Source organism: Trachypithecus francoisi, unplaced genomic scaffold (genome assembly GCF_009764315.1).
Source record: "Trachypithecus francoisi isolate TF-2019V2 unplaced genomic scaffold, Tfra_2.0 Lachesis_group3, whole genome shotgun sequence".
In the NCBI taxonomy this organism is placed as follows: Eukaryota; Metazoa; Chordata; class Mammalia; order Primates; family Cercopithecidae; genus Trachypithecus; species Trachypithecus francoisi.
The window spans coordinates 121,147,901-121,165,393 of record NW_022681468.1 but is presented as its reverse complement, the minus strand read 5'-3'; the positions used below and the strand labels follow the sequence as shown (position 1 = coordinate 121,165,393).

Below are 17,493 nucleotides of genomic sequence, written 5' to 3'. Positions count from 1 at the left end.
AGAGAGATGTCATAACCCTTCCCTTGCCTTGTATTTTAATCATTCCCATGTAGGATGCTTGAGCTCCACATTGGAGCATCAAGTAGCTTCTCACCACCAGTCCTCAAATAAAAACAAGAAAGTAGAAGTGATTGACCTAACCATAGACAGTTCATCTGATGAAGAGGAAGAAGAGCCATCTGCCAAGAGGACCTGTCCTTCCCTTTCTCCCACATCACCACTAAATAATAAAGGGTAAGTGCTGAGACATTAAAAAAAAAAGTAATCATGAAAATTAACTTGGCAAATAGGGATTAAAGACTTGCCAAATAAAATGATTCTTGATTGTGAAATTTAACTTAGCAATCAAAGAATAGTTTGAATTTTTCCCAGGTTTGTAATACTCTGGAGGGATTGGGGTAGTGCACTAAAAGGGTACTTGGATATAGTATTCTTTATTATCAAAAGATGATTCTAGTACTGTGGTTCTCAAACTGGTGTACATACATCAGAATTACCTGAGAGCTTATTAAAATGCACACATTGCTCCCCTGCGTCTGAGTCAGGAGGAGAGACTAAGAAAATTTGTCTTTCTAGGCCAGGCGTGGTATCTCACGCCTGTAATCCTAGGACTTTGGGAGGCTGAGGCAGGTGGGTTATCCGAGCTCAGGAGTTTGAGACCAGCCTGGGCAACATGGTAAAACCTCGTCTCTACTAAAATACAAAAATCAGCCAAGCGTGGTGGCGTGCGCCTGTAATCTCAGCTACTCTGAAGGCTGAGGCCGGAGAATTGCTTGAACCCAGGAGGTGGAGGTTGCAGTGAGCCAGGATCTTACCATTGCACTCCAGCCTGGGCAACAGAGTGAGACTCTGTCTCAAAAAAAAGAAAAAAAGAAAATTCGTATTTCTAGTAAGTTCTCAGGTGATCCTGCTCCTGCTCACAGAATGTAGAACATTTGTTCAAACTGGAATGTATGCTCTAAAATTCGCCCCAAGTTGAATGTTTCAGGTGGAAAGCAGAGGAAGACCAATGATTTAAATCTGCCTCAGAATGTGAATGAGGCTGGCAGTGAATGACTTCTGTTGCAGTACACATTTCCCACTTTGCAGACTTTTCTCCCATATTTTCCATGAGTCTTATATCAATAACAGTGTACCTAGGTTATGCTTCAGTTCATGAAACATTGTTATCTACTTTGTATAAAACACCCTCAGCTAAGCATGGTTGATAATAAAATGAGTAAGTACAGCCTTAACCTTAAAGAGCTTAGCACTTTCTGGGGGGTGGTAAAACAAGTAGCAGACTCCAACTGTGCTCCCAAAACAGGCTGTTAGTCCTGTAGACACATCAGGGATTCTGAGCAAGATTTCTAATTGTGCTAAAGCAGAATTGTGGCACACTAATTGTAAATCTAGAAATAGATGTGTCCCTTTTTAGGTATAAAGCAGGAGAACCACATGGCCTGTTGTAACTGAATAGAAGCTAACCAGAAACCCTTCCAGCAAGCAGTAGGGACTAAAGAAAGAATCTAAGAGAGAGAAGGAAAGTCCATAGATGGCATTGTTACAACACCAGATCAAGAGCAGGCATATTTCTGTGCCTGGAGTCAAATCATTTTCAGGTTTGACAGTGTATAATGAGATTAAAGATTTCAGTGAGTTCGAGACCAGCCTGGGCAGCATGGTAAAACCCTGTCTCTACCAAAAAAATTAGCTAGGTGTGGTGCTGTGTGCCTGTTGTCCCAACTACTCGGAGGGCTGAGGTGGGAGGATCACTTGAACCTGGGAGGTGGAGATTGCAGTGAGCTAAGATCATGCCACTGCACTCCAATCTGGGTGACAAAATGAGACCCCATCTCAAAAAAAATAAGATTTCAATCAAACGTATTTCACACATTGGTATTTTCATTACAGAGTAGTCTGTCTTGGCATAGGGAGAGAAACAAAGACATTAAAAACAGTATCATCATTCTAAACAAAGTAAATAAATTAAACACAAATCCTACTCTTATGAACATGACCTCTGATAAAAGCCTACCTTGATGGCTGTAACCCAGCAAGCCTGACCTTGTTATTACACCAGTGTATTTTGTGTCTGAGTAGGAGAAAAGGAAAAGTCAGATTACCTAAAGTTAGAACAAGTATTTATAGAATTTCAATTCCAAGATATTTTATAAATGTCAAACCATAGTATGACCAAATACACATTGTCATGTGATTTTTTTAAGTGCCATAATCACAGTGTTAAAAGATATTTCATAAACCTGTGGATATATAAATACTTTTGGGCTAAATGCATCGTCATATATATATTAGTTCTATTCTTTAGACTATTAATAGTAGTCATATGTATTTATGTAAACTATTCAATAGTATTACTGACTATGTATTTTTTCTTTAAAGAAGACATTTGAGTGTTTAGGAATCTAGTATTTCTTCTTTGGATATTTACTTTGCTCTTTCTCCAAAAACGTTTGGAGAGAATTAAATAGTGTTTATTATGTTTGGAAAATAACATTAGGTGCATTAACTACTTCCTGAATTTCCCAGTGACTAATTGAACCCAGATATAGTATTTGCAAATGCCAGACATTTCTCTATTTGCAGATAAAAGCAAGAAATTTGAAAGTTTACATCCTTAGAAGGAGAATAATACCATAGTCAACACTAGTAGCTATTTTATAATAATGACTAATTGGTAATTGGAAACCTCAGTCCAGCATATTGTGTTTGTTATTGTGCAGTATAAAGGTTGAAATGCATTTCAAAACATTATTACAAATTGACAGAAAAGCATGCAGCCAGGAATTAGAGGCAAAAACTAAATGTAAAACATTTTGTTGTCTTTAGCCACTGAATGCTTAATGTTCATCCAGAAATTGTCTGTGCTGTTTGAGATGTTTTCAAAGACTAGCATTTTAAATCCTCTCGTAATCTCTTAGACATTGTGAGATAACTCAGCTAATGGTAAATGGTACTTTTTCTAGATGTAAGAGGTTTAACAAAGTTTCCATTAGATGAAACATTTTTATGAGGCAGATGAGAGTGTGTTTTATGCTTCATATCCCATTCATTAAAATGTGGTAGATGGTCATAACTGGAACTCTATTCCTAGAAATCCAACCTTGGCATCTTTTGAAATGTTCTTTTTTTTTTTGAGACAGAGTTTCACTCTTGTTGCCCAGGCTAGAGTGCAATGGCGCCATCTCGGCTCACCGCAACCTCCACCTCCTGGGTTCGAGTGATTCTCCTGCCGCAGCCTCCTGAGTAGCTGGGATTACAGGCATGGGCCACCATGCCCAGCTAATTTTTTGTATTTTTTAGTAGAGATGGGGTTTCTCCCTGTTGGTGAGGCTGGTCTCAAACTCCCAACTTCAGGTGATCCACCTGCCTCGGCCTCCCAAAGTGCTGGGATTACAGGCATGAGCCACTGTGCCCGGCTCTCTTTTGAAATATTCTGTACCACTGAAACTGTATCCCCATGCCCCAGGTACTTTACATGAAGCATTAAAAGCAAAAGACAGCTGCTTTATTGCTTCCTTTCTCTTTATTTTCTATAACACATATACCTTCAGCCTCTTGTATTGGTGGGGTAACATATAACCCTTATGTTTCCCTCCAAGAGGGCTACTATAATTCTTTTTCTTTTCAAAATTAGTTTTGTTTTTGTTTTTGTTTTGTTTTGAGACAGGCTCTTGCTCTGTCACCCAGGCTTGAGTGCAGTGGTGCAATCACGGCACATGCAGCCTCGACCTCCCGGGCTCAAGCAATCCTCTCACCTGTCTCCCAAGTAGCTGGGACTACAGATACGTGCCACCAGGCCTAGCTAAGTTTTTTAAGTTTTCGTAGAGACAGGGTCTCCCTATGTTGCCCAGGCTGGGCAACCTCTGGGCTGAAACTATCCTTCTGCCTCTGCATCCCAAAAGTATGGGGATTACAGGAATGAGTCACCATGCCTGGCCCCAAAATTAGTTAAATTATTATTTTTTCCTTCTTCTCCTTTTTGCCTTTCCCTTAATTTTTAGTAAATTTAAAAAAAAAAAAAAAAAAAAAAAGCTACTCAGCTATTTAAACTTTTCACTGTTTTTTAGAGTGAATTTTTAGAGTCCTAATTCTTGTTTTATGTTTTCTTTTTCCAGTTATAGTATTCTCCCTTTAAAAACTCTCCACCACCTGTTGATTTTGGAGTATTTCTTTTTTTTTTTTTTTTTTTGAGACAGAGTCTCGCTCTGTTGCCCAGGCTGGAGTGCAATGACGCCATCTCGACTCACTGCAACCTCCGCCTCCTGGATTCAAGTGATTCTCCTGCCTCAGCCTCCCAAGTAGCTGGGACTATAGGCGTGCATCACCATGCCTGGCTAATTTTTTTATTTTTAGTAGAGATGGGGTTTCATCATGCTGGCCAGGCTGGTCTCGAACTTCTGACCTTGTGATCCACCTGCATCAGCCTCCCAAAGGGCTGGGATTACAGGCGTGAGCCACCGCACCCGGCCTCATTTTGGAGTATTTCTTCTTGTTTCACTACATTCATTAGATTCAGCAGGGCTTTTATGCAGACAGCATGCTGATAACTGTACTGGGCATTGGGTATACTAAACAATACCCAGTTTTTGTTCTCCCAGAGACTACAATCCAACTCCTAACCACTCAGATTGCTTCATTCCCTCTTTCTTATTATATGTATTTTCTTTGCTAGGGCATACGTATACTTCTTACTAGCCAGTACTCCAGTGTTGTTTTAAAAGGGTTTCCGAATTTCATTTGATGTAGGTATCTTTCACTCATATCCTGGTAAAGTGGCTCAACTGTACCTTTCTGTTGCATTCTGAAAGCATGGGTGATGATATTCCAAAGGCAATGTGAGGTTTGTGAATGTTGGATACCATTGCATCTGTCCATTTCTTCCTGTGGCCTCTGTTAAATGCTATTATGTATACAAATTATTTTCTCGTAATTGTGTATGATCTAAATTATACATTACTTTGCTTGGTTTTGTTCTTATTTCCAGCACAAAACCTAGGGTTCGTTGTGAGATAAACCCCTTTTTTTGTTAACTTTGAGAGTTTAACTGACTAATGAAAACTATGCCAATCTTTCCTTCTTCCAGCATTTTAAGTCTTCCACATCAAGCATCTCCAGTATCCCGCACCCCAAGCCTTCCTGCTGTAGACACAAGCTACATTAATACCTCCCTCATCCAAGACTATAGGCATCCTTTCCACATGACACCCATGCCTTATGACTTACAAGGTGAGTCACTGGTTCTTCTGTATTGTCACATAGCATTATGAATGCCTTTGATCTATATAGTTCTCTTCTAGGTGAATCTAAGGAAGAACTGGAAGATTGAGCCAACAGGGCCTTGAACCCAGGGAACTGAGAGAAATAATATGCTTTTGTTAAAAATACTGACCCACTTCCTGTACTGTCATCAGTAGCCAGTGTTTTACTCCCAGTGGTAAAACTAGTACAATAACCTTTATTTAGATTTTGTGAGCTCCTGAGTACTCTGCAGATTGTTTTTGAATGATCGCTAGTATGTGGGTTTGAATTTTGGTATTTATGAACATTATTTTTTTTTTTTGCCGTGAAGGATGGAGTCTTGCTCTGTTGCCTGGGCTGGAGTGCAGTGGCGTGATCTCAGCTCACTGCAACCTCCGCCTCCCAGGTTCAAACAATTCTCCTGCCTCAGCTTCCCGACAAGTAGCTGGGATTATAGGCGCCCGCTACCACACCCGGCTAACTTTTTTGTGTTTTTAGTAGAGGTGAGGTTTCACTATTTTGGTCAGGCTGGTCTGAAACTCCTGACCTCGTGGTCCTCCTGCCTCGGCCTCCCAAACTGCTGGCATTACAGGCGTGAGCCACCACGCCCAGCCCTATGAACATTATTTATTGTTCCCTGACTTTAGTTGTAATGCAACAGGCATTGTGGGTAACTATGTTGTATTATGTTTTAATTAATGGTGAGTTGAGACATTTGAAGTTTTAGTTTTTATTCTAATGAATTTGATCATTTAAAAAAAATTTTTCGGCCGGGCGCGGTGGCTCACGCCTGTAATCCCAGCACTTTGGGAGGCCGAGGCGGGCGGATCACAAGGTCAGGAGATCGAGACCATGGTGAAACCCCGTCTCTACCAAAAATACAAAAAATTAGCCGGGCGCGGTGGCGGGCGCCTGTAGTCCCAGCTACTCAGGAGGCTGAGGCAGGAGAATGGCGTGAACCCGGGAGGCGGAGCTTGCAGTGAGCCGAGATCGCGCCACTGCACTCCAGCCTGGGCGACAGAGCCAGACTCTGCCTCAAAAAAAAAAAAAAAAAAAATTTTTTTTAATTGTGTGGGTACATACTAGGTGTATATATTTATCTGATCCTTTTTAAAAGCAGTTTGAAATGTCAGTATACTCATTTGTATATTTTGAGTTCATAATAATCATAGTATCAAAAAATTGTTCTTGTATATCTTTGTAGCATTATAATTTGTATATTAGTCATATAATCTAATAACTTTTTTATTGAAAAGGCCATTTATGTTCATTGTAGAAAATTCAACACAGAAACATAAAGTGAAAGTTTCCCTCTACCTATCCCCCAACCCCACTCCCGGGAAGTTATAGCTACTGTGTGTGTGTGTGTGTGTGTGTGACGGAGTTTTGCTCTTATTACCCAGGCTGGAGTGCAATGGCACAATCTTGGCTCGCTGCCACCTCTGCCTCCCGGGTTCAAGTGATTCTCCTGCCTCAGCTTCCCAAGTAGCTGAGATTACAGGCACGCGCCAACTTGCCTGGCTTGGCTAATTTTGTATTTTTAGTAGAGACAGGATTTCACCATGTTGGTCAGGCTGGTCTCGAAACTCCCGACCTCAGGTGATTCGCCTGCCTTCACCTCCCAAAGTGCTGGGATTATAGGCGTTAGCCACCATGTCTGGACAGTTACAGCTACTCTTAACAGTTGGTTAGATATCTTTCTATACCTTTTTTTCTACATGTATGAAACGCACTGTCACTATCAAGAACAACAGTGCTATGCATTTTGTCAGCCCTCATGTTGTAATCGGTTATAATGTAGACAGCGAGTAGATGCCCAGAGTATGTGTGATGTTGTAATATATTTATCTACATCTGCGTGTTTTACTTTTCCCCAAGTTTAGATATCACAATGAAGCATTTAATTCATGCCTGTTTACTTGCTCTTCATTGCATTACACATTGGGTGATCTAGAAAAGAATGTTAATTGGAAGGGGACTGCTTGCAGTGAATCCTCAGCAGCCAGGTATCAGGGCTATTCCTTCTTATGTAATAGCCAGTTTTCAGGCACTCAGATCTCTTCTCCCCTTGTGCCACTGCAGTCTGTCAGTTGAATCTGATAGCAAATGAGCAAAATTTAAGAAAGAAAAATCAGTGCAACAACTTACTTAACCTAACTCTTTCAACTTCAAACTTTCTCACCTGCAAAATGAGGGCAAAAATAATTACATACTTCATGAAGTGCTTGTGAGGAGTAACTTTGAGAGTAGATTGAAAGTTTCTTTAAGAGGAGTCGATGAGAGTATTTGTTAAAAGTACTATGCCAGTTTAAGGATCAGTGTTAAATCTGACAGAGTGATCATGGCCTCAGTCCCCCAAATGGGGTCACAGAGAAGACAAATCATTGCCAAAGCTTAGTTTTCAGCCTTAGTAATCTAAAGATGGGAGAGACGTAAAACATTTAGCTCAAGACGGGCGGATCACAAGGTCAGGAGATCAAGACCATCCTGGCTAACACGGTGAAACCCCGTCTCTACTAAAAGATACAAAACACTAGCCGGGCGAGGTGGTGGGCGCCTGTAGTCCCAGCTACTAGGGAGGCTGAGGCAGGAGAATGGCGTAAACCCGGGAGGCGGAGCTTGCAGTGAGCTGAGATCCGGCCACTGCACTCCAGCCTGGGAGACAGAGCCAGACTCCGTCTCAAAAAAAAAAAAAAAAAAACATTTAGCTCAACTCTTCATGTTTAAATAAAATTCTGAGTGACATAGCATTTAAGACTTGTATTTGTTTTTGAAGTATTGGGGCATTTGGAAGAGTTTTTCCTTCTTTTTTTTTTTTTTAACTGAAATAATTTTTTTCTTCCACAGGATTAGATTTCTTTCCTTTCTTATCAGGAGACAATCAGGTATGTTATGAAAAATTTACTATTACTTTAATTGTACATTAAAAATACAGTCATGTGCCGCAGAATGACATTTTGGTCAATGACCATATATGTATTCCATAAGATTATAATGGAATTGAAAAATTCCTACATCAATTATAGCCATGGTAACGTCGTAGCACAAGGCATTACTCACGTGTTTGTGGTGATGCTGGTGTGAACAAATCTGTGCCACCAGTCATGTAAAAGTATCGCACATATAATTATGTACAATATAATAACAACTACATTACTGGTTTATGCATTTACTTTATTTTTTATTGTTATTTTAGAGTGTACTACTTCTACTTATTTTTTTAAGTTTGCTGTAAAACAGTGTTCAGTGTTACTCCAGGACAGCCTCATACATCCCAGTTAGCCACATCTCTTGATTGCATCATTTCCTCTTGTGCTTGATTAAATCTTGTGTTGTTTTGTTCTTCATGGCCCCTAAGCATACAAAATCCACAGCTAATGTTGCCAGTAAGAGGCCACATCGAGTGATTGACGTGGCAAAAAAATTGAAAGTGATTAAGGACAACGAAAGTGGAAGATCAGTGATGGTTATTGCTCACCAGTCAGGCAGTCCCATTCTACCATATCTACAGTCTTAAAGAACAAGAACAAAGTGACAGAAGCTGTTAAAGGGTCTGCTTCATTGAAGGCAACAAGACTAACAAAAATTTGAGAAGGGCCTGTATCAGATATGGAGAAACTTGTAGTGACCTGGATTGAAGACCAGACGCAGAAACATACCCCTCTCAGCACCATAATGATCATGGCCAAAGCAAAACGTTTATTTGCAATGTTTAAAGAATTCAAGACTGGACCCAACAACAGTGTTAAATGTACTGCTAGCTCTGGGTGGTTTAAAGGATTCAAGAATCATTATTCATTATGTGGCCGGGCGCGGTGGCTCAAGCCTGTAATCCCAGCACTTTGGGAGGCCGAGACGGGCGGATCACGAGGTCAAGAGATCGAGACCATCCTGGCTAACACGGTGAAACCCCGTCTCTACTAAAAATACAAAAAACTAGCCGGGCGAAGTGGCGGGCGCCTGTAGTCCCAGCTACTCGGGAGGCTGAGGCAGGAGAATGGCGTAAACCCGGGAGGCGGAGCTTGCAGTGAGCTGAGATCCGGCCACTGCACTCCAGCCCGGGCGACAGAGCAAGACTCCGTCTCAAAAAAAAAAAAAAAAAAAAAAAAAAAAAAAAAAAAAAGAATCATTATTCATTATGTAATATCAAAGTGAGTGGAGAGTCTGCATATGCAGATGTGAAGGCAGCTGAAGAATTTTTGGAAACTCTAGATAAGCTGATTATGAAGGAAGATTACTTGCCAGACAAATTTTCAATATGCATGAAACCTCCCTATTCTGGAAATGAATGCCTGAAAGGACTTTCATCCATAAAGAAGCCAAGTCAATGCTAGGTTTCAAGGCTTTTAAGGACTCGATAACAGTCTCGCTTGGGGCAGTATTGCAGGCTACAAATTGAAACCCTTTGTGATCTGGTACAGTGAGAACTCCAGAGCCTTTAAGCATGTCAACAAGCACACACTGCCCATGTACTACTACACGAGCAATAAGAAGTCATGGATGACTCAGCTCTTCTTCTAGGATGTCCTCCTGAATTGCTATGCCAGCAAAATGGAGAAGTACTATTTAGAGAGTAACATACTTTTCAAGATTATGATTTTTGTTGATAATACTCCCACACATCCTCATTTGATTGATGATCTTCATCCCAATATCACAGTGTTGTGTCTCCTTCCAGGTACCACATCTTTGATCCAACCAGTGAATCAAGGAGTTGTAGCAGCTTTTAAGGCCTATTAAAAGATCCTGAGGAGGATCCTTGCCCAGGCTGTTGCTGCAACTGAAAAACACTGAGAAGACACTGATGCAACACTGGAAGGTTTACAACAGCTATGACTGCATGAAGAACCTTGCTTGGGCATGGAGTGATGTCACCAAGGAATATGTGAATGACATCTAGAAGACACTGAAGAAGTTTGTTCATGACTTCAAAGAATCTGCTAAGGATGAAGAGGTTGCAGAAATCAACAAGGCTGTGGTTGAGATGGCAAACAACTTTAACCTAGATATGGATGCGGATGACATTGAGAAGCTCCTAGAGATGGTTCCTGAGGAATTGATTAATGAGAATCTGTTGGAACTGGAACAGGAACACATAGCTGAAGAAGGTGCAAGAGAAAAGGAAACTGCAGGAGACAAAAAGAACCTCCAAGAAAATTCACAGTGAAGTGAAGTTTAGCAGAAGTTTTTGCAGACCTCAACAAGCTCCTTAAAAAATTTAAGGCCAGGCGCAGTGGCTCACGCCTATAATCCCAGCATTTTGGGAGGCAGAGGTGGGCAGATCATGAGGTCAAGAGATCGAGACCATCCTGGCTAACACGGTGAAACCCGTCTCTACTAAAAAATACAAGAAAAAATTAGCCGGGAATGATGACAGGCACCTGTAGTCCCAGCTACTCGGGAGGCTGAGGCAGGAGAATGGCGTGAACCCGGGAGGCGGAGCTTGCAGTGAGCCGAGTTCGTGCCACTGCAGTCCAGCCTGGGTGACCGAGCGAGACTCCATCTCAAAAAAAAAAAAAAAAATTTAAAAACACGGGCCCTGGCTGGACGTGGTGGCTCACACCTGTAATCCCAGCACTTTGGGAGGCCAAGGCGGGTGGATCATGAGGTCAGGAGTTCAAGACCAGCCTGACCAACATGGTGAAACCCCATCTCTACTAAAAATACAAAAATTAGCTGGGTGTGGTGGCATACACCTGTAATCCCAGCTACTTGGGAGGCTGAGGCAGAAGAATCGCTTGAACCTGGGAAGCGGAGGACGCAGTGAGCCAAGATTGCGCCACTGCACTCCAACCTGGGCGGCAGAGCAAGACTCCATCTCAGAAAAAAAAAAAAGGAAAACAGGTCCTAACAATGAAAGGTTTTCATTAATAGAGAGGAATGTTTGTGGTACATTATCAACTTACAAGCAAATCTATGATAAAAAAGAAACAAACTAAGCAAAACACCATGGACATATTTCTGAAAAGAGTGACACCTCCTTAAGAAGAGCCTCACGCAGGCCCTTCAGTGGGTGTGCCAGAAGATTGTTGTCATAGCAAATGACAGCTCCGTGCATGCTCTTTTCCCTGAAGACCATGCAGTGGGACAAGCTGTGCAGGTGGAAGACAGTGACATCGACAACCCTGATCCCCCTATGTAGGCTTAGGCTAATGTGTTGTGGCTTCGTTTTTAGCAAAAAAGTTAAAAAGTAAAAAAATATTTTAAAATGTTAAAAATGGAAAAAACTTACAGAATAAGGATATAAAGAAAGAAATATTTTTGTACAGCTGTACAATGTACTTGTGTTTTAAATTAAGTGTTGTTACTAGTCAAAGGTTTAAAAAATTAAAGTTAATAAAATTAGTTAGCTAATGTTAATTTATTATTGAAGAAGGAAAAATATTTTTAACACATTTAGTGTGGCCATAGTGTACAGTGTTTATAAAGTCTACAGTAGTGTAGACTGTACAGTAGTGTACAGTAATGTCCTAAGTCTTCACATTCACTCACCACTCACTGGCTCACCCAGAGCAACTTCCAGTACTGCAGGCTCCATTCATGGTAAGTGCCCTGTACAGGTGTATTATTTATTTATCTTTTATACCGTATTTTTACTGTACCTTTTCTATGTTTAGATACACACATACTTAGCGTTGTGTTACAGTTGCCTTTGGCATTCAGCACAGTACCATGCTGTACAGGTTTGTAGCCTGGGAGCAGTAGGCCAGACCACACAGCCTACGTGTGTAGTAGGCTCTACCATCTAGATTTGTGCGAGCACACTCTGATGTTTTCACAACCACAAAACCGCCTAATGATGCATTTCTCAAAACACATCCGTGTCGTTAAGCGACGCATGACTGTATTTAAAAGTATAATGTGTAGCCGACAGAAAGAATAAATTTCCTTGGAAAACTTAAGGGTAATCATACCCATTATTATGGCTTTAAAATTTAAATAAAAATTCTTTCTTTCAGTGGTGCCTGAGTGTATAGTAAGAACAGTGTCTTGGTTTCCAGTACCGTTTTATAAAGAAACTGGGCAGTGAGTCATATTGACTGATAGATTTCTTGGCTAAGTATCTCCTTACTAGCAAGAGGGTGGACTCTCTGCCCCTCCTGCTGCTTCTGAGCATATGCTTCTTAGGAAATAGAATTGATAATTGCTTGCAATACAAACTAAAACAAAAAACAATGAAATTTTTATTTTGTTTTTCCTCCAGTTTCAGATACAAAAATGTCTTCTCAAGATCAATGCTCCAGTTGTTACATAAGGTCATTTGATTTTGCAGAATGTCTTAGTAAATATTTCAGAAACCCTAGATACTCAGGCTGTCTTAAATGTAGGGCTGTGTTCTGCTGAGGAGAAAATGTTTTAAGTTAGAAGTATAATTAACATTTTTGTGTCTTTTGTTTCCCCTCCCTAGCATTACAACACCTCCTTGCTTGCCGCTGCAGCAGCAGCAGTTTCAGATGATCAAGACCTCCTACACTCGTCTCGGTTTTTTCCGTATACCTCTTCACAGATGTTTCTTGATCAGTTAAGTGCAGGAGGCAGTACTTCTCTGCCAACCACCAACGGAAGCAGTAGTGGCAGTAACAGCAGCCTGGTTTCCTCCAACAGCCTAAGGGAGAGCCATAGCCACACTGTCACAAACAGGAGCGGCACGGACACGGCATCCATCTTTGGCATCATACCAGACATTATTTCACTGGACTGATCCCCAGGCCCTGCTGCTCCCATCCTCCCCCCAGATCAAATGAACTTGGCAGAGAGAAGAGAACTTTGTGCTCTGTTTTACCTTACTCTGTTTAGAAAAGTATACAAGCGTGTTTTTTTCCTTTTTTTAGGGAAAAAATTAAAAGAAATGTACAGAGAACAAAACTATATTTTCAGTTTTACTTTTGTATATAAATCTAAGACTGCCTGTGTGATAAAAACACTTGTTTAAAAAAAAAAAAGGAAAAAAAAGAAAAAACAAGCACCCACAAACCACCTTCAGCTCATTTTTTTCTGGATTCTGAAGATTTTTCATCATTTGTCCTATGGTTTTGGTTTTATTTTACTTCAATGGCATTATTTTATTTGCAATAACAGAAAAGGAATTGCATGTATGAAGTTTTAAATTGTGGGCTTTTCTTTGTTGTGGGGAGGGGGTCAGGGGGATAGTTTGATTTCCATTTTCTGAAAACGACAGACTTGGATTCTGTTTGTGTGTGTGTGTACATATTTTATCCAGCCTTAAGTTATAAAGCTCATCTGTCCCGCTGCATTCCCTGTGTATTTTCAGGACATGGCTGGTGGGTGTGTGTTCATTGTGTGCGTCTGTATGTATTTTTCTGTCATCACTGTTTCCTCTCCTCCCGAGTGTGCATTCAGTTAATATAATCAGTTGCTTGCTTCTTTCAAAGTGCTTTGAAGGTCTTGAACTCACGTGTGAGCATCTTTATCAACTATCCCAATTGCATGTTCTCCATCACATATTCTCTTATTTGCTCTGTACCCCCGAGAATATGTTTTAGAGATATTGGAATAAAGCTGTCTGGGTAAGGAGTAGGCTTAGCCGAACTATGAATAATACACTTTAGTTCTTTATTCTAAATCTGGATTGCCAGTATTGTGTATTTAAACCAAGTCTGTGAATACCTGCTTTTTTTGGCCACAGAGTAACAATCTTTCATGTAAGATCTTCATACCAAAGTAGGAAGTAAAAATATTTTAGAAAGCCCTGTCAGGTGTTTTGTGCAGCTGACAGAGGTAATGTTACATCACCTCAAAAAGAAAGATAAACGGTCAGTTATTCTAAAAATAAATTGTTTGGAAAGTACAATGCACCACATTTTTGTAGAAGTCTACTATTTGATAAACAGTTGAAATTCAAGATGTGTTTGACCCTTAGTCATTTTTACTCTTGGTTCTGCGTATACCTATTTTCTTAGCATATCTACCTTGTTTATCTTTTTCTTCACCTTTTAACAAGTATGACATAGGAAAGTTATTTTTTTAGAATTCATGGATCAGTCTGATCTACTCTTATTCATAATGGAACATGTAAATATATTGAAAACTGTTTTTCAGGAGAGAAATATGAGTTGGAGGGAAGGAAAAGTGGTTCTACTTAACGTTCCAAAATCCTCATCAGAGAAGGTATGATGTTCTCAGGTGTGGAAAATATTTTTTAGTTGATTGAGAAAGCAGGTTTAACAGAAAACATAAAGAAGGGGCATAATGATTGCTGTTTTTCCAGACTGGATTTTCTTACCACAACTGTTAATGTTCTCAGAGTTGATGAAGGACCACCTTTGTGTATACACTTGTAGTTTTAAACCTTGCATTGGTAACAAAATGATCTACTTTAATCCAGGTAGAATTCAAAATGGCTGTACTTCAGTTGTATGATAAAATTAATGGTTCTCATGTCTGTGTGGCATCTAAAAATAATGTTTTTATAGCATCTCTCTGCCACTAAATTGTTGACTTGAATTTTGGGGAAAAAAAAGTTGGTGTTGATATGTATATGTGTGTGTGTATATATGTATTTATAAACAAGTGTGTGTGAGTAACAAGTGAGTTTCATAGTCTTCCCCTACGCATGTGTATTCCACACACAAATGGCTGAGTTATAGTCATAAAACAATTTGCAATAAAAAAAAAACAAAACAGATTGTCAGTTAACCAGGAAACAGTTAGTTTTTTAGTGAATCTGGTATTACAGTGAGCAAATGTCATATTAATTTAGGCTAATTTCTAATAGTACCATAATTTGTGTCTAAATTTGGATTGGGGTAGAAATTACTAAAATTGTGGGGAGTTTGTTTTCTGATTTTACATTGCTTTAGGAAACATGTTTACTAATTCAGCTGTCTTAGGTAAAATGAATTGTTTTCTTCCTGTTTTTTTATGTGTCATTGTTAGTGGTCTCAAAATTCTGATCAATAACTTTGTGTATGATGCTGAGTTATACAAACTGTTTGAATGATCCAGTGGAAAACGTATACCTCTACGTTCTTCAGTCCAGTTGTAGAGAAGGTTAATTTCCCTCAGTGTCCCACATTTACTGTCCTAAGAGGAGAACAAGTAATAGGGAGAAATAAACATAGGGTGGTTTCAGTGGTTTTGGTCATGTGTCCACAGGAGAAACTAACCATTCAGTTGTCTTAATTGTAGTTCATTCCACCCTGTAAGGAGTTTGTTTCCATCAGTTGTTGATTTTCCAAAATGTTGCATTAAGTAGTAGTTGTCACTCTGTTGGCCTCATGGTCAATATCAATCACACTTCATGATCTCTACTAATTACTAGTAAAGTCATGTACTATGTCTTTAACTCCTAAGTTTAAAGAAAAGCACATAGTCACTTCATCTCTTTTTTTCTTAGCCTACCCTCACTCCCCAACCCATGCCAACATTGACATGCTATCTGTGGACAAATAGCAGTTCTCAGAATCTAGTCAAGTTGCCATCATCCCCCTTGCCTTGGCCATTCATAGTAGGTATGCATATGTTTGTTTCTGTACAGTACTGTGTGTGTGTGTATATTTACATCTGTATGCACACATCTTTGATAAAATAGCTATTTGACTAGCAGGGTTAAAGTGGCTTTTAATTACTTTGTGAGCGTTATTGGATACATCTTTAAAAAAAAAATCTGAACCAGAACCATGCCACGCTTGGTTGACTATTTTGAGCATTAAAATTGCTTTACTAATTATGTAGACATTATCACAATTCTGTATCTTTACTGACTTAGGAAAGATTCACGTAAGCTCTGAAAACTCTGATTCCTTGGTAGATTTTCCTTTGAGTCAAGTGTCTGAAATGGAATGAAAAGATATCCTAACTCTAAATTAATATGGAAAGAGCATTGTTTTTAAAACAATTTCTATTTTAAATACATAAAACTTTCAAGATCTTCAGGACTTTTTAAAGCACATTTGAAATTATTTTAGTAAGAATTTTGTTTTATCAATATATGTTGAATTCTGTTTTTTAATTAAACCTAAAGCTTAGATTTCAGAAAGAGGGAGGGAAAATAGCTGGTGGTCCCAGAGTGTGCTGCTGTTAATTGTTTAACAAAGGGGAAAATGTATATAAACAGATAGAGTTACCATAAATTCCATGAACTTAAATCTGTGATTCATTGCCTTAAAACTTTCTCTCTTAGAATTTCCATACCGCATGCCAAACCAGTAAAATGGCTTTTAAAAATGTATAGTAGACAATGTCAGTTTGTATAAAAGTACCAAGTGAAAATATTTATTACATGCATTGGAAAAAAAATTGTTTACCTATTGAATGTTACCTGTTTATGTAGAGCTCTTTAGATGTAATAAAAGAAAAGCCTTCAGTTAATTTGTCTTCTGTAAAATAACACTGCTGGGTGTTCAAGGGGACAAAATCCCTGTGAGACAAGTGATAATGGTTTGTGCTTCCAAAGCACCTTTCATCCAGAGATTTCAAAGCATGACAAGTAACTAATATTCTTGCAGCATGCTTTGAGGTAAGTAATGAATATATAGCCATCATTTCCCTCTCTTGTTGAAATATGGCTAGCTCTTTAATAAATCACAGCGTCTGTTTAGTATAAGTCTGTTTAGCATCTGCAGTTTGAATGCTAAGAGCACCATGGCCTTCTTAACACTAGGTGCTAGAGAAACCAGCTGGAATTTCAGGAATGAGCTTGAAACCAGGACAGGAGTAATATAACAGCCCTTCCTCCAGTAGAGGTTTGAATCCAAACACTTCACAGGATCTTAGGCTCTGGACCACTGAATCCCCTTAATGAGGAGCAGGGAGTCTGTGAAGAGGAGCCCCAGGTTCGAATTCCACACCAGCTGTGTGTTTTTGGCAAGCTATACTTCAGATTCCTGTTAGGCAAATGAAATTCATAAAACTTGCTTTAAAGCCATACTGGGACTATTCAGTGATAAATACAGACATAGAAAAGCTTTGACGGAAAGTACCCTCATTTTTTATAGCCACAACTTGCTCTTCCTGTCCCATCTATATCATTGGTATCTATCTCCCATCTGATCTTTGATATTCCAGGTTGGCTGTGCGGGATTTACTTCCTAATGTCCATGACTGGAGCTCAAAAGAGGTGCGGGCCTAGGACCTTTGAGCTTTGCCTGAAAGTGACAGCAGATCTCTGGGGGGGTGGTGGGGTAGGGGGGAGTGGGGTCTAACCGGCCCTCTGGTGGATTTACCTTGAAGGTAATGAAATTTAAGCACAAGGACCCCTCACTTGCCCTGGTCCTGGGAGCAGCCCCAGAA

General features: G+C 39.7%; 1 protein-coding gene across 1 annotated transcript in view; it reads left to right on the top strand.

The window, feature by feature from the left end:
- Window positions 1-16,567, top strand: part of PIAS1 (protein inhibitor of activated STAT 1) — a 150,174-nt gene extending 133,607 nt beyond the window's left edge. Inside the window, exons 11-14 of the mRNA XM_033189612.1 lie at window positions 54-234; window positions 5,087-5,229; window positions 8,089-8,126; window positions 12,650-16,567. Coding sequence (XP_033045503.1) covers window positions 54-234; window positions 5,087-5,229; window positions 8,089-8,126; window positions 12,650-12,943 — 656 coding nt within the window. The 3' untranslated portion in view covers window positions 12,944-16,567. The remainder of the gene's footprint in view (window positions 1-53; window positions 235-5,086; window positions 5,230-8,088; window positions 8,127-12,649) is intronic.
- Window positions 16,568-17,493: the final 926 nt, after the last annotated feature.